Consider the following 24,021-nt stretch of genomic DNA (forward strand, 5'->3'; position numbering starts at 1 on the left):
TAAAGCTGACTGACTAAAACTCGAATTTAGCAACCAAATTTTTGGAATTAAACCTGTGTTTCTTAATCACGCAGTGAAATATAAATATTTTGCCATATTAAATCATTAAAATACTCATGGAAATATCTTGAGTGTTTATCCCACTTGTAGTCATGACTTAACCAAACGCCTCAGAAAACATGAGGCTTAAGTTGCCTGGCTGGCTCCTGTTTTTACTTCAGTTTTCACTTAATTCCACCTTAAATTATGCAGTAGGTACACTCTGGCGTCTGAACTGTTTAAGGTGGAGCGGAAAAGTCGAATAAGAGGCTGGCGAGCACGCAGTTAACGTAGTTGTAGCGGTGGTTGTAGAAGTTAGCTAGCAACGCTAATCTCTCTGGTAGTAGCAGAAGTGGCCGTCCCTGTAACGCTATTGGCTGCCGGCTGTGTTGTCGCCGAATCTGATTGGTCGGTGAGATCGCATCGCAGCGCTTGTACTCGTAGAGGTGGAGAGTGAGGGAGGAGAGCGGAGCCAGCAGAGCAGAGAGAGCAGAGATACTCGCTCCCGTTATCACCTGAGGACAAGTTCAGCTGCTTCTCCCACATCTTCATCTTCAGCACATCTTCTCCCCGCGTCGCTATGGACTGTCGAAAAGTAAGGAGCGTGTTTTTTTTCTCAAAGAAAAGAATAGAAAACTTTCCTCGGCTGCGTTAGTGTGGCTTGTGCTTCTGAGCTCGAACTATGAATTGTACGTCAAGTTTCTATATTACGTTGATTTATTGAGAGTCACTGCGAATGAAGCACTCTGACTTGAAGTGAAGTATATGAATGCCAGTGTAAGAATAATAGTAGCAAAAATGATGATTATGTGTATAAAGACACCTGCAGATGCTGAGCCGTTACATAATACTGAGTGAAGAGCTGGCTTTGTGTAATATGTGCTCCATTGGGATGACTGTGACTTTGATTACTGTGAAAATGCTGAAGTGGAAAGTAGAGCATCACTTCTTCAGAACTTGGTTCTTGTTGGATTTTTCTCACACCTACACTCTTAAAAAGATGTTCTTTAAAGGATCTTCAGTAAAGGGATTGGTTCTGTTTTGAACCATGAATTCTATATAGAACAATTTCAGGCTTAAATGGTTCTTTGCAGGGTGAAATGGTTCCTCAGATTGATGGAGAATGTATTTGTGTATGGTTCTATATTTTTTGTTCTAGCCATTTTGAAAATGTTTCTATGTAGCACCAAAAAGGGTTCTTCTACTGTTACAATGTCAAGCTTGTAAAAAGAGAAGAACCCTTTTTGGTGCTATATAGAACCATTTTCATAAAAGTTGTACATAGAACCGTATACAGCACGTTCCCTATCAGTCTGAAGAACAGTTTCACCATGCAAAAAAAAAAACATTTAAGCATGAAAGAACCATTTAAACATGAAATGGTTCTATATAGCACTCATGGTTCTAAATAGAACCATTCCCTTTACTAAAGAACTTGGTTCTTGTTTGATTGTTCTCATATTTACACTCTTAAAAAAGATGTTCTTTAAGGGTGCTTTGGTAAAGGTAGAGGTTCTGTTTAGAACCATGAGTTCTATATAGAACTATTTTATGCTTAAATATTTCTTTGCATGGTGAAATGGTTCTTCAGACTGATGGAGAATGTGTTGTGTATGGCTCCACATTATAGAGGCTTTTTGAAAATGTTTCTATATAGCACCAAAAAGGGTTCTTCTACTGTTACAACGTCAAGCATGTAACAAGAGAAGAACCCTTTTTGGTGCTATGTAGAACCATTTACAAAAAAAATCTATATCAAATCATGTACAACACCTTCCCCATCAATCTGAAGAACAATTTCACCATGCAAAGAACCATTTAAGCATGAAATGGTTCTATATAGAACTCATGGTTCTAAATAGAACCATTCCCTCTACCAAGGAACGCTTTTTTAAGAGTGTATGATGCTTCATAGACCATTGTGGGAGAGTATATTAGATGTGAGAGGGGATATTATCATATGTCATTTAACAGTATGTATTACTAATAAATTCTGACTGATAAGTGAATTGAACTGTAATGTTCTTTCAGTGAGATATCGGTGGTTTGCTGACTCCAGCCGGCTAAAACTGTTGACATAGACGCTCTTCTGACTGGATTGAATTCAGTGTTGTTTGTATAGCGCATTACAGCTTTATGAAAACTCTAATGATCAAGCTGGAAAAAACTCCCAGAGGAAGAAAAGCTGAGAGGAACCAACTTTCAAAGGGGAACCACCTTCTACCGACTGATACTGGATGGCAGAATGTATTTCTGTTTTTTCTTGACCCCTGAGAGATCACGCCTCCATTATCTGTCGTTTATCGTGCATGGGCCCCAAAGACGGTCAGGAACAAGTGAACTCATGTTCTAATGTTCTTTCCTTTTGGATGAGGAAAGAAAACTCCAACCCATTTGCGTATGGAAACAGCTGGAGTCTTCCTGTCTGAAAAAGGTGGATTTGAATTATAATGGCTGATATATGTTCTTCATTGGTAAACTGACCAGGGATTTGTGGTTGCAGGGTTGAGAAGGTTCAGGATGAGCTGAGGTCTGGTGTGTGGAGGCACGCTGGAAACCACATTTTCTCAGAAGAGTCGCCTTGGCTGGCATGACTGCTACTGCTGCTTAATCGCCTTTGTTCATCTGTCACAATGTTTGGTAGAAATGGAACAAAACTCCCCCAAACTGTCGACTGACAGAACCGTCGTCCAGGTCCACCGACACAAAGCGTGCGGAGCTTTCAAAGAAGCTTCTTTGTTCTCTTTGTTTAGTGCTCTCCAGTGGCAGGAACACAAGCAGTCAGCGATGTTACACAAGGCGGCCTCTGCGTGGGTTCTGACTTGAGTGTTTGTAGGAGGGCGCAGAACTTTCCAGAAACAGCAATTATCTGTGTATAATCCGAAGACGTGCCTTGTGACTGATGAGACAGATGGCCATCTGCATGTTCCAAACCGATGGGCTGCCACTTCTAATGACACACGCTCACAAGTGGAGTTCACGCAAGATCTTTCTTGATTGATGATTAGTCTCGGTTCCAGTGGTCAGACGGTTCTAGATAGGCTGATTGCTGTGCGAATTTCTTTGCCCAACTGTTTGTTATGAATGAGTAAGCCGCTGTGTTGGGCATCTCAAAATGAAAAAAGGTAACACTTTACTGAAGGGCAGCATTCATAAGGCTGCATAAGCCTTTCATGACATCTGACATAAACCTACATAAGCTTTCATAAGGCTTATTTCAACAAGTGTCAGTTGGAGTGAGCTTCTATAAATGTCTGTATAGGATTATGTCAGCTGTCATGAAAGGCTTATGTAGGTGTCATGCAGCCTTATGAATGCTGGCCTTCAGTAAAGTGTTACCTGTAAAAACATTATGAAGTACATTTGCTTTATGCACATTGGCTATATTGATGTTGGCCCGTCATTGCCACTTGAAAGGCCTTAGAGAAGAAAGAACACAGCAGGCCCACGAGACCTCGTTTGTTGTATGATAGATCAGTGTTTATCCCTCCATAACAGCAGCAGAGCCTCTGAGGAGTGCCGTGCTTCCTTCTCGCTCAGCTGGTTCCTCGCAAAGTTCGTCTGAGAAGCTCAGGCTACGCACATGCCAGGTCCCCTAACAGTGGCACACCCCCAGCGGGCAAGCCAAATTAGATGAGCTGTCGGAAACTTGAGCCTCGGCAGGGACCGATGACAAGGCCTACCCCGCTGGGAAGGCAGAAGAAAAGGTTCATAGAAGGCCATCAGGGAGGAAGTGTGATTTTAGCATCCTTGCTGGCTCATTAGAGGAGCTAAATCTAAAGGGATTTCGTGGAATTTCATGGTCTGTGGAAAAGTATTGCAATATTTGTTGGTTATACTGTGACATCAGGTTCATCACTGAAGAAAGTACGCTATTGATTTTATTAGTAATCGAGCAATCTAAAGATTATTCTGACGATTAATCGAGTAAACTGGTGGAAACTAGAAAGCATTTTTTATCTTTTATAAAATGTATAGTCATATAAAAACACTAAGTGGCAAACATACATGTAAACGAATGTGTCCAACTGGCTTCTTACTGTAAAAGAGATCAGTAGGAAGATTTAGGTAAATGTTAATCATTCATTCAATCATAACAGCCCTACACTCAAATGCTATAATGTTAAATCTATGAAAATTATTGAAATTATTAAATGACTAGTGCTGCACCGTCAGGTGGTGAATTTCACTAAACACCAAGTAATGAGATTTCACCCCAAATGTCATCTTCATTTCAGCTTTCGCTGTTTGAATGTTCACACCAGATGGGTTAGCAAGAGATGACATACTGTTGTGCCAGAAAGCAGGCTTCTAAACTGTCATGTGACAGATTTCATTCCTGTTTACACTCATAACCACTGTGCTCGTCCTCATGCGTTGTTACTACCTTTAGGAGGGGTGCAGTCAGCCACAGGACGAAGATATCATGGACATCCCACTCGATGACCCGGCCGCTAACAAGGCTGCTACTAAGATTCAAGCTGGCTTTCGGGGCCACATGACCAGGAAGAAGATGAAGGACGACAAGCCCAGAGAAGAGGTGAGCACCACTGTTGGAGACTCAGTAGAACAACAGTAACCACTTTGCAAGGTTTTGAAACACTTGGCTTACATCTATGGAACAGTTGATATATATCGGATTGGCTGATATTTAGGTCCCATGTAGTTATCAGGATCATTAAAAATCCCACAGATAAAGCCAGAGCACATTTACAGTATTTGGCACATTACTCTGCCAAACTCTACAGTGAGAGGTAAGTAAAGGTAGTCTTGCCCAGGGACTCATATTGGTTTAGCATGTTGTGGTTACCTGGGCAGGGAATCAAACCCCAGTCTCCCACATGGATGGTGATAGTGTTGTCTGCTAATTTAGTGATGTGAGGAAAACAGTGAGGAAATGTTTATAGAGAGCTACCAAACTGACTGCTTTCATCTGCTCTCTTCTATTGTACCAATACAAGCTGAACTGGTAAATTTGAACACAAAACCATATCATGGCTAAAATGACAAAAACCATGCAAAATGCATCCAAACGTTTCTAACACAACAATGCTTTCGATCAAGAGAACTGATGAAAAAACAATGAGAAAAATAAGTATTAATTAACAGAAATTATATGTATTATTTATATTATTTAAGACTAGAGCCCAACTGATGTATCAGTTGGCCACTAATATTGGCCTGCTGATGCATCTGTGAAAAATGCCACCGATAATGAACTGTATTAATATTAGTATTTTTTTTTTGTTGCTGTTGTTGCACTGCTGGGATTTAAACTCACAATCTCCCAACAAAATCTTAGATGATGGTGCCAATAGGACCCCCCTCCTTGTTTAACTGGATCGTAGCAATATAAGCTGAGCTGTTAAGTGTGAACACAAAACGATGTCATGATTAAAATGACAATAATATGCAAAATGTGTCCAAACCTCACATTTAGCATGAGCATAACATATAATAACTTGCAGAAAACTTTATGATCAAAACTGCTTAAGAAATATGAAAAACAAGCGATAAATAACACCAACACCAATAAAACTGGGAATATATATATATATATATATATATATATATATATACCCATATATATATAAATTTAAGATTTTGTGCTGTTTATTTGATTTCTTTTTTTTTTTATCATTTATGTGATTTTAAGACAGTTGAGAACAGCCAATCACATTTGACAATTCACAAATAACAATCAGTAAATCACTGTTTAATTAAAACTGTGTGTACATCAGTTCCACACAATGGAATGTGTTACATCAACTTATGTAAGTTAAATTAAGCACTTTAACATAGTAATTATGATGATGTAACATATTTCATTCATGTTGAGCCAATGTGCACATTCAAATGATGTAAATTTAAAGCAACGTGTAAGCAGCTTTTTTTCAATGATTGAAGTCTGTAAAATATTTGACTATTTTAAATGGTATCAGCTTATATACTGGTTATCTGAATTTTTAGCACCTTAAAATCTGTATGAGTGACAAATGGAACTTCCCTTCTAAGTCTGCACTCCATGTGCTCACAAACAAGAACTTGAAACCTGACTATGGTAATTATTTGCCTCACCAAACCTGTTTCTTCTCTGTTCTATATCACGGTTTTTTGAGTACCTCTACTTTTGATGCTGGCCTTTCGAATGGAACTTTCCATGACTAATTGGCAAATTACATTGCATCTAGCTTACTTCTTGAAAACAACATCCTGCCTAGAACTTGTTTGCTGTTTTCAAACACCTCTGTCCTCGTGGGAATCAGCTGTCCACTGATTATTGACTCGTACACACCTGTGTCCCTAAAGTCCCTTGGGGTTCGTGTTTTTGACTAGAAAGTCAACAAGAAAGTAAAGCTACTAGCCCTAACCTGAGTATTAACACAGCTGAATTTAGATTAAGCAAAATGTGTTGCAGTTATAATACGGAAAAGTTTCATGTGATCTCATGACATGCTTCCATATTATGTAACAAAGAATATTTAAAAAAAACATCATAAATGTCATAAATGTAATAGTAGCTTTAGCTTTTTTTTAACCTTTTTTATATCTTCTGCTTCTGTGGTTTCATGATTGCAGGAACTATCTGGAAATTCTGGAACCGTTTTCACACAAATGAGATCATATTCTCTAAACAGCTGACTCACACCCCCAAACATGTTTTCATCCTGTAAGGCTTGGCTTCCAACAGAAGCACGCTTGTCCAGTAGGCAATAGAAGATGCCCAGAGTGCTTTATACAACTTTCAGAAGCAAACAGTCAACCCAAGCAGTACAGTGCAGCTGTAGAAATGCTCACTGTTACAAACTAATATATAATATTCCTCATGAAACATTTCTTAAACAACAAGGGTAAATAACGTGTGATAAGGTATGATCCAGTCCGAGTGAACTTAAATGAACACCGTGGGTATTAAGACTACATTGACTCAGTAGATGTTAATGCATCATTATGGACTGTTTCCTGAACATGGATTAAGTTTAGTCTTTATTGCAATGCCACTGATGATTCACCACTGAAAATCCTTTTTAGTCTACACTTAAAGTTAACCTGGCTCTGAGAAGCTGGCTCTGTAGGTGTTAGTTCAACACTGGACATTTTGCAATGGAATTTCTTTAATTATAGGCTGAGAAGAAGCTTTACAACGTCCTCTAGCATCACTTATACGGACGTATGGAAAAGTATAGGCACCCCTGATCAAATGACGTTTTGTTGATTTTTTTCAGAGAACACACTTTTTCACATGTTTATTGCACAATTGCTGCTTATTTGCTATTTTATTTAACATAAAAAATATAATAGAAAATCTGCATACAAAAGACAGATTTGGCAGATTTTATATTTTACATTTTTTGTCTTTTTTTTTTTCTCCATATCTGAAAACTAAGTAAATAAATAGACACTGTGCATTAAAATGAGCAGAAATCATCAAAAGTCTCATACCCCAGTAACATTGATATGATACATCAGTATTATTGCAGCATAAAACTACATTTCATGGTAAGATTAATTACATTTAAAATGTACTAATTTTATCTGCAAATTAGATGGTATGAAAGACAACACCCTGCTGTTAACTCAATAGCCCATTAAATGTCATTTCCAATGTTTTCTTACAGTGTTTTAATATTTAGCTTAAATTTCAGTAGCTTGGAGGAAAATGAGTTGTTTACAGATCGATGATCATTGCTGCTCTCTTAGAGATCTACCTTCACTACATACCATCCAACACACCTGATCCAGCCAATCAGTGACTTCTGAAGACAGTCATCAGGTGTTGTGGATTAGTGTTGGAGCCAAACCCTGGAGGGGGTATATCTCCAGGGGCAGGGCTGGTGATTTAGAGTAAGGGGTGCAATAACAGTCCTAGACATTTGCATTAGATTCTCTTGAGGAGCAGATTGTGAACATTCAAACGATTTCAATGTTTTGCAAAATTGGTTTATGGTTTACGATACCACTTTTTCAGTAGTGAAACTGATACAGATCCGACATGTTTTCTTTAAAAACAACTCAGCTTTAAAATGAGCTGTTTTTTAATTGAAGCGCTTTACTAAAAGTAGTACATCATGCTTAAACACTTCCCCACAGGATTCATCCTTTTTCACCTTCCGATGTACAATCCAGCATTTTCTGTGGATATTAGCCAGATACTGATACTCATTGTTACCAATATTCCATCTCTAGTCTTCATTATGGCTTCACAGTATATCATTTATTACGTGTTATTCAGACATCAGTCTTTGTGATGCCAGTACTACAGAAGTGTACAATATGCATAAAAGCCCTCTAACCAGTCATTGATTGTTTTATTATGTGCTGTGAGCATCTTAACCAATCACAGATGTTCTTTAGGTGTTAAGATATATCAGGGCATTTACATTGTCCAACAAACAAACACTTTGGTCAAAAACAACACAGACCAATTATTAACCACATCATGTGTGTGACAATATAATTGCAATGTAGCACATTGTCACTGTCAGAAGAAAACCTCATATCTCCAAAAAAGTAACTTTAAACGTTCTTAACTTTCTAAAATGGAAGTTATTGTGTCATGATTTATTTCTAAGTCATTTTGTATAATTTCTATTAGTCCGTTTGTCATGAAATTTTGATGCAGTTGACACAGTGAAGGCCAGCTGGCATTTTTAAATCATATAAAACGACCAGCAGAAATACAGATAGAAGGAAGGTTTTGTTCCAACTGCAGTAATTATGATATACTCTGCCTTAATTCCACACCTTGTCCTAGTGTGCTAGACTGATAGTGAGCGTGGGCAAAATTGGAAACTCTTTTTCTGACCGTTTTGTTTTTCAAATATTATAATATTCATCCTGAGAAACATAAAATATCGCAATGTGACCATTCAGCCTAAGTTTATATTGGTGTCAATTAAAAATGTAGACAACTCTAAGAAAACTGTGTTGAAGCACTTAGAAAACTAACATTTGTCACATTTTCACACTTTGAAAATGAGTTGCAGTCCATAATGTCACCTCATTTACACTTGCGTAGTTTTCTCTCTGAGACCTTCAGAATGGTTTGCTGTTGGATTATTGAGGCAGTGCAGTGTTCATTTGATTACAGTATTCTACATTAGCTTTGGTACTGAAGGTGCTCTATGGCTGAACCACACTGAGGCTTTCTTCTCATTTGCTTCTGATGGCTCCATTCGCGGTGAGCGCAGAGCTGCCGGAAAAAAGTTTGTCTGTGACACAGATTTCTGTCAGAGGGGCATTTGGGATTCTATAGGAAGGGCTTTAATAAAACTCTGTAGAGAATATTCTGCCTGGGATCAATATCTCCCCCATGGACCTCACTGTGGCTGAAACGGTATCCTAGCAATGCTGCCTTAATTACTTGTTGCTAGGCAATAATACAGATGGTACCCAGTTAATGTCATGGGAGCAGCATCTCACCCATTTTATTTATGCACTGTAAATACGTACAATGCAGCTTTGCCTTAACTCAGTATATTTTAGATGTATTTTATGTGTTATTTGCCCTATATTAACACAGTCTTTGCTAACAGAGTTAAAGTCTTAGTTCTTGTATTTTTATACTGAAGATGCTTATAATGCTCCAAGACACCTTTGCTTTAAAGCAATTTATTGAATATTAGTTATGTTCCATCACAAATATCAGAAATTTAACCCTTATTTGGAATGGATTTTGTTTTATTATGTTGTTTTATTTACCCATGCTTAGTGTTTATAATATTCCAGTGTGCCTATGCTTTAATGCAATTTATTACATATACAGTATGGTGCAAAAATCAGAGACCCCCCTCTACATTTATTCAATTTCCAGTCAAAAAGACCATTAAGTACAAGTTGTTCATTAAAGATATTTTAGATTAGATTAGATAAGGATAAAGAAGGAGAAGGTCAAAAATGATTCCTACAGAGAAAATAGGGCTTCCAACAACTGTGCAAGACCTGGTAGACCACCAGAAGTGTCACCATGAAATAAACAGTATTTACAGTGTTTATCTTTGAGAGAGAAAATCAAGCTCCACTGTTGCTACAGATCTGAAAAAAAACTGTCCATCCTTCCACTGAGAGAAAACAACTCAACACTATGAGTCTGAAAGGATGTGGAGCTGTCAACAAGCTGTTACTGAGAACAGACAGACAAAAAAGAACATCTGTGAAACAAACAAAGAAGCTGCAGGTGTTCTAAGAACACTGGATTGGCCACCCCAGAGTCCAGACCTCAACATCACTGAATGTGTCTGGGATTATTTGGAGTTTAAGAAGCAGAAAATGCAACCAATTTCTAAGACTGAACTTTGGATTTGTGGAAAAATATCCCTGCAGATTTCTTTGAAAAACCGAAAGCAAGTTTCCTGAAAAGAATGGAAGCTGTAATAAAGGCAAAGTGTGGAAATACTGAAAATTTGAAATTATATTTGGTTGTTGACACTTCTGTTTAATTTTCTGTTTAGATGTTTTCTGTATTTTCCTGACAGTACAACTTAACATCCAGTTTGACTAGAAATACCAATATCAAAAGGCCAGTACTGCATATTCCAGTGTAGATACCTCCAGCACAGTCCAGAGGTTAGATATAATATCTTGCTGCAATGTAAACAAGTGTACAAATTAAGTGAATAAGATTGTATGTATCTGGCTATTCTTGCTAGCACTCCCTATGACGTTATGTATAAAACTGGTTCAAAAAAGGTGCAAAATTCTCAGTTCTACCTCTACTGTACCGCAAGTCACTTCTGTTAGAGCAGGGGTCGGCAGCATGCCGGTCTTTGACTGTCCTGTTGCAGCTCCAGCAGAATTAGATTTGTAGGTAAAAATAAAATAATCCTCTTTGCAGTAAAATAAAGCTCTGCTGATCATTCTAACACAGTTCTAACAATAAATGGTCTGAAACGCTGGAGTTAATTTAGCCTATAACTACTAATGCACCAACCTTTAACCCTGAAGGTTGGCGCGCAGACTGCTGGTCACCATAGCAACCCAGACAAGAATCTCGCCTAGCTAGTAGCTAACGAAATGACAAAGAGAAAGACGAGCATCGATAATTTGGAGATGAATAGACTTATTGGCATTTATAATCACTCCATCTGGTTTCCGAATACGTGTAATCTGCAACGAGGAAACTGTCAACCATTCAGAAGTCGCGAAACTTAAGTCAGCTGTTCGCCAGCCTCTTGTTCAAATTTTCCTGCTCCACCTTAAATGCATATGCAAATGCTGCATCATTTAAGGTGGAACAGGAAAATTCGAATGAGAAGCTGGTGAATGAGAATCTGACTGTAGCCTCATAAAAAAACGAACGTTGAGAGACATTTTACAAGAAACTGTTCTACTTTTGTGGAAAAGTTTCCTGCTGGAGATGCAAGAAAAGCGGCTATAGCTGTGCTAAAGCTTAAAGCAGAGCAGAGTAAGTCTGCGTTTTCATTTATATTTTTTTTAGTCTATATAGGACATTAGCTAGCACATATTAAGACATATTTTCAGCCAACATGGTAAACCGTTACTTCAATTAAATCATAAAATGTTGTGGCTCCCAAGGTGGATTGATTTTTGTTGAAAGGACAAAATGGCTCCTCTTAACATTTGGATTGCGACCCCTGTGTTAGAGTATATTTACATCATATTTACTCAGTTATGGTCTGATGTGTGGGATATTTGTCTGCTTGAATATAACATTGCTGTTGTAACAATATTTGTTTTTCTGAAATGGTCATTTTATAAAAGAAGGAAGAAGTATTCTTAACCTTTCATGTATTTGTATCCGTACTTTATTCCAGGTACTAGGGGACCATTTCTGTTGGTCCAATCACAATGAAATGTTCACATAATGTAAAGAACAGCCAGCGTTCTCTGATTTGATATGGCAGCACAATATAGTAACATAAAAAATTAAAGTGTATGTATTTACTTTGCTCATTTAGAGCTTTTCTTTGCATGATTTTATGCAAGAATTCACACATTTTATGGTCCTGTCTCTGTTGCAGAAACAAAGAGAGCAGAAGTAGCTTCAGAGGACGTCCCGCCGCCGCCGCCGCCACAGCCCTGACGGTTTTACTTTCCCTGAGCATGGCGGAGCACACACATCACTGCAATAACCAGAGGTCTTTTGCCGAAGAGAAACCTTCAGTGTATGATATATACAAGTGTAAACTTAGAAGAAAAAAAACTAGGTCCGGAGTCTGCCCTCAGATCAACGGCCTTTCACTCCTCCTCTGCTTCCGATAAAGTCTGGACGTTAGTCTGTGGCACACAATAGCCTCTCAGCATGTTATATAGCTTCTGTGGAAAGTCAGTTTCATTTTCTTTTTTTTTTTAGACAATCAAATGATTATTTGTAGTGAAAGGCATGTTCTCTGTGGCTACTAGCAGAACAAGCCAAAAAGTGAGGGAATTTGTTGATTCGTTTTTCTTTTTTTTGTGCTCACTTCCCTGGCTGTATTCTTACAATATGGAAGTATGCATTTATTACAAGACAGGCCATTGCCTTTTCTAGTGTGACTTTGTTTCTGCCTGTTTAATAAAGCAAAATGGGTTGGATTCAGTGTTTTTAGGTGTTCTTTGTTCGAAAGTTCATTGGACCACTCTAATTTAAGAGCGTGTCGTTTTGGTAGCTGGGTGAATCATTTGGGGAAAGTATCTAATTACATTACATTATGATTTAAATTGTGATCATGAGTATAAATTAATGTCGAGGCCTGTTTTTTGTCAAAAAAGACTAGCATATCAACTTTTTCTGGCTTAAGGTTTGAACGCTGAACATGCTGCACCAGACTGCCAGTTAGTTGTGGTTGTGATGTCATATCACATGTTTTCGGTGGCTTCTGATTGATCTGACTCATGTACAGGTGGTTTTCACATCGTGATTTCAATTAAAAAAAAGATTAATCATTCAGTCCTACTGGACTACAAGGACATTGAATTAGTCAGTATTTTCAGATTTGCTCAGATTATTTTTGTCTATATTGGAGATGCACAAAGAAATCTGCAGCTTTCCAAAAAATCTTACATCCAGAGCTGTTTTTAGATGCATTTTGAGTCAAGAAACACAAGCATTTTCTATCGTCAAAAAAACATCCACATTGGCAAAATTATCCTCAGAAACTATGACTATAACTCATTTCTTGACAGAATACCTCAGTTTAGATTGTGTTACTAATAGGCCCTACAATCATGAAATTTTAGCTGAGGATCAATTGCCATATTAAATAATTGCAATTGTCTCTTGCAATTAATTGTCTCTTTTCCTAGGTGTCGATACTTAGTAGCTCCCGCTTGAAGACAGCTTGAGCTCAAGTAAACAAACATTAGGCCCCATCAAAATTCAGCATTAACATGCGTCCTGGGTGAGCTAATCATAAGTGGACAGCGTTAAGTATAGGAGTAAACAGGGTACAGTGCGTCTTGGAGACACATTGTGATCTGATCACTCAAACCACCTCTGGAGGTGGTCAGGGACGCATATGATCACATAACAATTACAGTGTGAACAGCGGCAAAAGACCACCTTAACCAGCTGTGTCGTCAGAGCACAGACGAAAGCTGCTGCGTAGCTTCATTTTTCGCCTTCTCCATTTTTGTTTTTTGCAGAATAGTATTGTAAAAACAACTGTTGCAGTAGATTGGTGTGTTTGTTTTTGTCGTGTAACTGACGTTTTTAGAAATAAGTGTCTGATTAATAGACTAAGTAGAAAGTTCAGTGATTTATCATTGCTAGCTAGTTAACATATGTAGCCTAGACCAGTAGCTACTGCAGCACAGCTTAAGTTCCTCTAAGGGACTTGTCAATAACATTTTCATTGTCGTATTTGCCCTATTGCCATATTTGACCTCTGAAACAAAATAAAAGTCCAGAAATATACAATCATAGAGAGTCCTGCTGGTAGGGAAGTAAACATATGATACTGAAAATTTTGAATTTGATGGCCAGGGGTTTAAAAACATGAGAAAAAAGTTAAAAACTAAGGCACTTTTCATTGCGTTAAAAAGCATTTATTACAATATGGCTTTATTACACATTTCAGCTTGAGCTTTTCAAAATAAAAGTCATTTGAAATGAAAAAACAGTCAGAATTTAGGTCTTTCAGCGACTAAGCTGTTCACTACAATTGCTCCTCAGGTTGAAAGGAATATTTAACCCTATTCCAGAAGGCTTGTCCAACCTTGCAAAAGTAGAAAGAGCGTAAAGAGAAATGGGCGGAGCTTAGATAGGTCCAGTGTAAGCTACTTGTAATAATCGTGTGTTCCATATTGCTTTGCTAATGTCAGTAAAGAGGCCACCACAATAACGCAAATCGTACAAAGAGAGCAGACGATGGTTCCTCAAACTGCGTGTGGCGAGGTTTTCCCACTGCCTTATCAATCTTTGAAGAGGGAGTGACTCAAGCTCCCAAATAGCACAGATCTGCATTAAAAATGGATTGGGTAGAATGCACTCATCGAGTGCAGCCTCGGCACTACGAATGTCTTTTCCCGCCGCTCGTACGTGTTGGTGCTCATCCGCTCGGATCCGATCAAATGTTCAGGGAACATGGATTGTCAATTTAACCCATGTGCCACTCAGCTGCGTCCTACACTAAAATGAAGAAAAGAAACTGAGGTCAAGATTGCATGGGTATGACAACACACATCTTGCCGGCAGCTGACTTGAAAACCACACTCCGATTATTTATTAATTATTGACAAACCACTTCGGGTGGGCATCCCTCTTTATTACTGCTTTCTTCCCTTGATCGAACAAATCTCCCTTTCCCTAGCAGTTCCCTCTCCCTTTTCCTCATTCCTTGTTATCTTCATCCTCGCTTCCCCACTGGCGGGCTTTTTTCACCAGGCCGCAAGAGCTCCACAGCTCATGTTTTAATTACAGTACACTAAATCACAATGGACAGGAGAAAGTAGAGCATACAGTAATTATCCCTTCCTGCCTTTTCCCCACACACTTTTAACACATCCACTCTGTTTTCCCTCTTAGTCATATTTAACCGTGGCTGGCAAAAAGCGTCCATGTTGAAAAAATACAGCAAAACACGGGGTCACCAGCTATACAAGAGACGATGCGATGTGAGGATGTGTCTAGGTGATATCGCAGTAACTTACTTCTAGTTTGGGTATGAACTGGGCCTTGCATATTTGATTTCTGCTCATCTTCTGGCTGCAGCTTTTCTCTTAAGAACATGTCAGCTGATGCATTTAAGGGCCTAAAAATACTCTTCAAGAGCCAGGCTCAAAAATAGACTTGTAGTCAGAGTCTGAGCGCACAAATCAAAGCGAAACACAATGCAAGGAATGTCCCAACTCAGAACCCAAGAGTTGTTGTAAGCAGTGTTTGAGCCGAATTATTTACCAGTTTTTCGATGTAATTTGAAAGGGACTTCACATGCTGATTGCTATGGGATAAAATCAATGTCATTTCCGCAAATTACCACAGATTGACTAGATTAACGCCATAGCCTGGATGTGCTTGTCAGCAATATGCCACAGAGGCACATTCAATAACAGTAACAACACACCCTTGTCTACTTTACTTCACAACTTGGAACTGCATTAAAGCTATAATATACAAGGGAGCAAGGAGAGAAGATGAGTTTTTCACTAGATCCCAGCTCTAGGCTAATATCGAAGCTAATTAGCTAGTTAAGCAAGTGATTAAAATCCATTATTAAAAAATATATAAAAGTGACAAATTTTGTGAATAATTTCTTTGTCTGACTTACATTTCAGCTTTACAGTGAGAACTGTTTTATTGCTCTTCTTTCATGTTTCTAGCTGGCACCCTTAGTTAAGTTAGAGTTAGGAGTCTTGCCCAAGAACTCATGGGCATGGCATAGGGTGCTTACCCAGGCAAGGGATTGTTTTTAAACCATTTAAAGTCAATCTGAACTTAAAATGGCACAATTCAGCATATTGTCATGTTTAAAAGACAGAATTCTTGTTTTCTCATAATCTAAAACAATTTTAACCAGTAATATAATGTTTCCCCTCCCCTTCCTACCTGCACCAGTAGTCGAGCGGGAATACATCATCGTATGGAAGAAAAATGTGTTAGAACTTCTGATTCACGTTGACTTTTAAGTAATTTTTTTTTATAATCAGTTATAATCAGTTTAGTCTGCCATTTTTTCAGATATGGAAAAGAAAATTGCATCAGATCACAATGATTTCTGGGCAAGTTCTGCATTTATGTTGCCTCATTCCCTCTAACGAACTTCACTTGAGTTAATACAGTAATGGCCTGTAAGTAAATTGGGGCTAAATGTTAAAAGCAATATTGAGACAGAAGGCGACTTTTCTAATTACATTATGGTAAGGTCTATTAGAAAAAGACTACTATTGCTGAGGGATTCAGCGAAATACAGAAGGCAATCTGCTTTGGAATTATTACTGTGTAAAAAACTATGGCCATTGTTTTTCTGGATGCTGCTGGATTAAAATCATGGATCTCATCGGTAATCACTTAAATTATAATTTCTCTTCAACCAATCCAGGTCAAATAGGGCTTAATCCAGCTCGAGCAGAGCTAAAGTCCTGTTTTTCATTGTTTTTTCCAGCTCTGAGCTGAGCTAAGCTGAACCAGGCTGTGAAATGAGGGCCTTGAGTTGCTGTGGAGCCTCGGAGCCCACTTTACGCCTCCGCGGGCTCCCACTCGCGCTGACACGTCCCAGGGACGCGGGTGGGGGCGGGAGAGAGAGAGTTATGAAATATGAATCTCACTCACTCCGTCTCCCGTAGCAACCAGAAAGGCAGAGCTGCTTGTGCTTTCTCGGTCCTGTATGTGTGTCTCTCTCCGGGCTGGTCGGCTTTAATCTCTGCTTTTTTCGCGCTCTACTACTGTAAAACGTGCTTTAATTGAGAGACGTGTATGAGGGGGGTCGCCATCAGCAAGCCACCCACTCCTACGCTGGCTTTTATGTGGCGGGATGATGAAATTATTATTATATTCAGTGACGGCTGGAGTAAGCCGCACACGTCTAGGCATCTATCAATCTTGCTCACTCTCTCTCTCAGTGAAAATAAAACAAAACTTTGCTTTGTGCCTTTCATACAATAAGATGGAACTAAAGCCACTCTGCAAAAAAACGACAAACAAGACACGGGTAACAGAAATAATAAAGGATGCAATAAGAGTAATAATAAGCCTTATCAAAAGAAACAATAAGAGACAGGCCTCAATAGACACAGTGTCTTACCAAAAGAAACAATAAAGGCTACAGTAAATACAATAAGGAACAATGGAAGATATAATACATAACCCGCAGTCAGAGTGATAAGGAGAAATAAGAAGGGTCCAATAAACTTCAGCTAGTGGAACGTGGCTGATTCCCAAGCGTTCACCACTTTTCCTATCTTATATTTTTCTTCATGCCAAGTTCAGCGAGCTACGCCAGCGCTAGAATATTTAAAAACCCAATTTGGAACATGATCTGTTATGACACTTCCAACAGAATTATATGTTCAAGTGCTAAACAGTAGAGCTTTAAAAACCAATGCTATAACAGATGCTCTGCACTTTTAAAAAATAAGTTCTTTGGGGATGCTTTAGTAAAGTCAATGGTTCTGTACAGAGGCATGACAACTAAAAAAACTCAAATGCTCCTCAATGTTCCAAAGAAGAACCACTCTCACTTCCCTAAAGCAGCGGTTCCCAACCCTCAGCCTGGAGGCCCCCCTGCCCTGCACATTTAAGTGCCCTGCTCCCATCACACCTGATCCAAGTAATCTGCCAATTAACAGGCCCTTCCTGAGTGGGTCTATTTTGGCAGGAAAACACTAAAACGTGCAGGGCTGGGGAGCCTCCTGGACCAGGGTTGGGAACCACTTCCATAAAGTACCATGTTTGAAAAAGAGATTTATGAAGGTGAAAAACCTTTGAAAAGTTTCAAGAACCTTCACATAACACATAACATCTCTTTTACTAAGAGTGTACCATAGTTGCAGAATTGTTTTTTTAGCAGCTGTAAAACCAGCAAATATTAACCCCTTACAGGACTAGGTCCCAGCAGCAGGCCCAAAGTTTAATTACACACTTCTGTAACCTAAGAAAAGCTCAGCCAGTTTGCACTGAAGTCCCTGTAGTTACTGAATAATAAACCTTAGTATGTAATAAGCCTGGGATTTTAAGGGGTTAATCTATGCCGATTATGCGTGAATGTTGGATCATTTAGAAGGCATAGGCATGGATTTGGATGCCATTTAAAGCTGACAGACATTTAAAAAATATTCTGAAATAAAAGGACAGTCTTAAAACGTATGCAAAAATGTACTAAGGGGCATTGAGAGAACAAAAATGACTGTGATAATTATGAGGTAATCATCTTTCATGACATATCTAACGTGTAGCATGTGAATATCCATGAATATGAATAACTTTATAATGAACTAGTTGGTGTACTGGATGTATGTGAGAGGTTTGGCCATGCTCTGTTCCAATCTGGTCGACAGCCATATTGTTCAAGCACTTGTTCTCAGGATTTCATCACTGGCAAAAAAAAAAACACAGGAATTTTTGGTACAAGTACATAGTTGCATATTCTGGAAACCATTCCTCATAAGCACACCACACTTTGAAAACGTTTCTCTAAAGAACCATCTGCTAAAATGTTTTTAAGGGAACCAACAGTGGTTCTTGTATGGCGTCATGCAAAGAACCCTTTCTGGCATCTTTATTTTTAAGAGTGAAGCTTATGATAGTCAGTTATTACACCATCATCTACTTCACCAATCATTATTAGGCCTATTATTATGATATATTTTTTTATTATAATCATACATATCAAAACTTGTTGTATATTGTTCTTTATAGAAATGGTTCTATATGCCCCCCTATAAAGAGGAATATTCTATATACCCCCTTTTATAGCACAAAAGTTACTAAAATAACCTTGTCGCTGCTGTGTTTTCAGTCAGATTTTAGACAATCCATTACAGAGTGCACTGTGGTCAGCGCTCTGTATTGGCTTGAGAAAAATAAATCATCATAAATGGTCTTTGGAGAATTAAATCACCATAAATCCTCTTATCTTCTTGTAGGACTAAATCTGGGGATTGGTAAAGTTATCCCTGATTGATCACTGCAGGTATGCTGAACAGTTATAATGACCTTCAATAGACCTTCATCTATGTAAGTGCGTCACATTCTATATACTGCCTGAGTAGGGCAACCACCAAACTGTGCTGCACACCGGCCCTCCAGGTCTGGAGTTGTGCCCCCCTGTACTAGAAGCACAACAGGTTCTTCATGGACTGCATCTCGGTGTGCTCTTCTGAAATAATGGTCATCCTTTGCTTTCCAAATGAGCTCTATGTAAAATTAGGGAGCATCATAACATTGAGTCACCTTGGGGGCAGTCTTCTTTGCAACTGCCCAATAATCGATCTTCTGTTTTGTTTTCATGTATTTAAATTCAGTGTCATTTTAAAGTATGTCAGCTGACGCAATCACATGCTTTATCATGCCACTCAAGTGCAAATTACCTTCATGCAGGTTTCAAGCAACTAAAGTTGCATGAAAGTGTAAAGCCAGCCTAATGTGGTCACCCTTTTTTTCACCTGTTTATACCAGAAATGACCATTGCTGCAATAATGCAAATTTTAGTTAGCCTGTCTATGGGGATTTGAGTGTTATGATAGCTAACTATGGTGAATGTTCACCACACTGGGTTTACTATTCTCTTACTTAAGCACACAATGAGACCGGATATCCATATGCTCAGATAAACAGGCCCATTCTGTCCATCCCTCTCTGGTAAGTTTCTTTCTCTCTTCCGCTCTCTATTTGTGTTCACATGCTGAGGTTATAAGAAGAAGTATTTTGTGAAGGTATGCAGCATTTCATCACTATTAAAGTAGTCGTGTTAATGGGCTACGTTTTCTCCAAAAGTGTCCCTCCCATTTTGGAGTATTTTTCAACGTTAAACTACAGGTGTAGTTCTGAAACTCGGCTGGTGTTTAACACCTTTAAAGAAGCTGCTGCTTCATGCTTTATTAAAGAAGCTGCTTCACTCCTTTACTTGAAAAGAGAGAACATCTTTGGAAGAAGAAGCAGGTCATGCAACGTGGGTTGGTGCTGTAAATCTGTTGTGGCTTTTTAAAACTCTCACTTTTAAGTGACATCCACACTTGGCTGATCCATAATAATAAAAAGTGTGCATAAACATTGGCCTTTTTTAGTAGCACCCCTTGTTGATCAGTCAGTGTAAATAGAAGCCTATGGAGATATTTTCAAGCCTGTGTAGATGCTTCAAATTTGCACATATAATGTCATTGCAATTTGTACTTGAACAAAAAATATGTGTCTATAATGCATAAAATTAAACTGACTTGGAAAAAAAGTATTCAGAAACTAGCAACAACTAGCAGTCATGGTGAAGGTGCTTCCTAAAGTTCTTACAGACAACACTGTTAAACAACACTTGAATAGAAAAAGCTTGGAAGCCATACCAAAGACCTTAAACATCCATATCAGTACAGTTGGTTCAATAATATGCTTGTGGAAAAAACACAGAAATGCATGTCTAAAATTTGCACTCCAGCATTCAGACAAATCAGAACTGTTTTGGAAAATGTTTGGAACATTTGGTACTGGTCAGCCCAAACAAAAATAGATCTCTGTGGCAATAATTCAGCATGCCATGCTTGGATAAAGAAGGGTTGTGCATGTGATCCCAATAACACCATACCCACAGTGAAGCATGGAGGTGGGAGCATCATGATATGGGGCTGCTTCTCTGCACTGAGTGCATTACATTCTATGAATGGAGTGATGAACCAAGATATTAGAGTAGAATTCAATTTCATCAGCCAAGAAAGGGTAGAATATGTACACTTCAACAAAGACATTGACTCCAAACATACAAGATAACTGAAGGTGCTTCCATGGTCTAGCCAATCTCCTTATTTGAATCCCAGTGAAAAGTTATGGATGTTTTTTTTAAGAAATAGAGTCCAACAGAGGGACCCTTGTAATCTTGTGCACCAAATTTAAACCACAATACTGTTAAAAGGTCATTAGCTCTGACCATAGATGTAAAAAAGCTGACATAAAAGCTGTAATTGCCAACAATGCCTTTGTGCCAATGCCAAAGTACTAAAGTTATTAATCTGAATTTCATGTTTTTCCTCCACTAATTTTGTTTTTAAACATAGCTTTCAGTATGAGTTTGGAGACGATGTCAAAAGACATTATGTGTGTAGATTTGAAGTGGATATATGAAGTGGAAGTATATGAACTCCTTAAAATCCCAGACTTATTAGATACTAAGTCTTATTTTTCAGTAACTACAGGGCCTTCAGTGCAAACTGGTTGACGTATTCTTATGTTATAGAAGTGTGAAATAAAACTTTGGGCCTACTTCCGGGGCCGTTTAAGGGGTTAAATAACAAAAACATAAGTGTCTCAATACTTGTTTCCCCTCACTATCTCTGCTCATGAGCATGCACATTGAACAGTACACATAAGAGTTTGTTCTTAGTTTACTTGGAGTTCTTTGACCTGGTGGTGGGGCTAGAGGAATAACAAAAAACAATAAAGTGTCTGTATATGCGGACTATACTAAGCATTTCCATCAGCAGGCCGAATTTCATAGAATTTGAGCCAGTAGTTACACGGACTGCTATGACGACATGGAAGAAGAAGAAGAATTCAACTGTTTTCCAGCTCCATTGGCCTTTACAAGGCAACAAGCTTTGTGGTTTGTGGTTAAAGCTTATCATTGCCTGTGTTTTTTGGTCTCTAGTGTCTGACCTTGACCATGACAGTTTTTATGCCTATCAAACAACTCACATCCACTTGAGAGGCCATTTGACCACAGCTAAGCCCAGAAGGGGGCAGTGTAGTACACATATCTCCTTTAAGATCACAGTATCACGCAAAATAACAACATTAAACATGCAGGGCTTCTATCTTCAACTCACAACAAGCTACAGTGGAACTCATCACAGACAGGCACTGGCCTTTTTTCCTTATAACTGCATCAATAAATAGATGAAGCCCACAAAAGTGGCATTCTCAGTTATTCCCTGGAGGCCATGTCTGTGTTCAGCTGACAGCTTCAGTGGACGGATGACAGAAGTTAAAGGGACAGTTCTCTCCCAAGAGTTCTGCCACAAACACAGCGCACTCTCAGCTGCTCTTTCTCTCTCCCTGTGTGCAAAAATAGAGGAGCTGTTTGAAGAACATGAAATACTGCGTGAGGTGGAAGGGTTGATTCAGACCACTCTTTAGGCCTGTTTGAGTAAAGTGTGTTTGATTACAAAACGTCTTAAAGGGCCCATGTGATGTATTTGTGATATTTATTACATTTGAGATTACCGAAACAGCCATAATTCCTTTTTATATGATCATTTTCCAAGCTCTCATAATCACTTAGAACTGAACAAACTGTTTTTGTTATTGTGCCTTTAAGACAGATATATATAAAAAAAACAGAGATCACCCTTTATTTATTTACTCTTCCTCAAAATGGCCATTAAGTACAAGTTACTCTTATTTCTGAGAAGACCAGATAAAAGATAATTTACTTGCATAAGAGAAGAAAAGTCGAAGGGAAAAAAGTGTCCAGAACTGGAGTTCAAAATGTTATTAAAAGATGCAAGACCTGGTTGACCACCAAAACTGTCCCCATTAGACTTAAAGCTTTAATCTTTGAGAGAGAGGAGAAAATCAAACTCCACTCTTGTTTCAGATCTGAAAAAATCCACAAGTTTCTGTCCATCCTTCCACTAAAAAGCAGCTGGTATTCTTAGAACAATGGGCTGACCACCCAGACCTCAACATCACTGAATGTGTTATGATTCTTTGGATCATGAGAAGCAGAAAATACAACCAGCTTCGAACCAGACTGAACTTTGGAGGCGTGAAAAAATATCCCTGCAGATTTCTTAAAAAACTGACAGCAAGTCTCCTGAAAAACCTATAATAAAGGTATCTTTTTTCTGTGACCTGACAGCACTGTATGCAAATGAGCTCTGTTTTGATTGGCCGCCCTGTATTATGCCTCATGCAAAAAGCAGGCTGGGCTAAAACACTCCTTATAGCATCAGCATGACTGGACGGAGCTTTAGGACGAGTAGGCAGCTCTGTGGAAATACACTGATTTTTTATGGCATCACAAACATCACAAATGAATTCATTTTAATACATTTTGAAACTTTAACTGTTTAGATACAACATCAAACTTTTTTTTTTTTAGAAAAAAAGGTCAATTTTCTATGATATGGACCCGGTAAGAGGTTGAACGAGGGTAACTCAGGCCCAAAGGAACTCAAAAGCAAACTCTTTTTAGTCTCCATCTGGCTTTTTCTTGTGAATAATTCTAAACCAACTTGAGAGTTGTTTGGATTCTTTTGGAGGTTCAGGCCCTTTCGTCCTCTTTTGCATGACTGGGCTTTCGTTCCAAATGAGTTCTGCCGGTAATAAATTCTATTAGCCCATTCAGGCCTTGTCACAACAACCAACGAGGGTAGAAGTTGTCATAAAAAGCTGTTTTCAGACCAGTTTTGCCATCCATCTCAGATTGGTTTGGTGGTAGGAAGGATGATTCCGGATCAGAACTAAAACACATCATCTTCCCAGGCCCCTCTTTGGCCTGGCTTATCTCCCCCTCCCGCTGAAGCTGTGAATGATGGCCTAGCGGGTGGTTCCTGAAACAGCGGCAAGCGTCCTCAACAGTAACCGCGGTTCAAGTGCTGCCCAATGGGCGTTCTCTGCATTGTCTGTTGAATTGGACTGTTTACATAGGATGCGTGGGCTGGAGAAGAGCTGGATGGAAGCTGAAAGGAGGCACTTCTGCTGGTGGTATCCTTGGAATTCATGTCATGCTATTAAGCCTCTTTAGACTGAACCAAAGTATCTGTTTCACTCTGTTGTGCCTATATTACTGTGCTGTGTTACAGTGTATGCTTGTGTTTTCCTTTATTTTGTAAAAACCCATGTCCTACATTTTTCTTATAAGATTTTTTTCTCCCACTTTTGACTTTTGTACGGGTTTACAT

General features: G+C 38.7%; 1 protein-coding gene across 1 annotated transcript; it reads left to right on the plus strand.

Moving 5' to 3' along the window:
* The first annotated feature begins 493 nt into the window (after positions 1–493).
* On the plus strand, positions 494–12,573 carry nrgna (neurogranin (protein kinase C substrate, RC3) a). Its single transcript, XM_036579822.1, has 3 exons — positions 494–634; positions 4,433–4,579; positions 12,021–12,573. The coding sequence occupies exons 1-3, from the start codon at positions 620–622 to the stop codon at positions 12,039–12,041; spliced, it is 183 nt and encodes a 60-aa protein (XP_036435715.1). The 5' UTR covers positions 494–619; the 3' UTR covers positions 12,042–12,573.
* Positions 12,574–24,021: the final 11,448 nt, after the last annotated feature.

The sequence above is a fragment of the Colossoma macropomum genome, unplaced genomic scaffold (assembly GCF_904425465.1).
Source record: "Colossoma macropomum unplaced genomic scaffold, Colossoma_macropomum, whole genome shotgun sequence".
Classification (NCBI taxonomy): Eukaryota; Metazoa; Chordata; class Actinopteri; order Characiformes; family Serrasalmidae; genus Colossoma; species Colossoma macropomum.

Excerpts from the sequence above, each read along its gene's own strand:
- nrgna (XM_036579822.1), top strand. Across the intron at positions 4,580-12,020 it reads ACGACAAGCCCAGAGAAGAG|AAACAAAGAGAGCAGAAGTA; the intron begins GTGAGCACCACT and ends TCTCTGTTGCAG.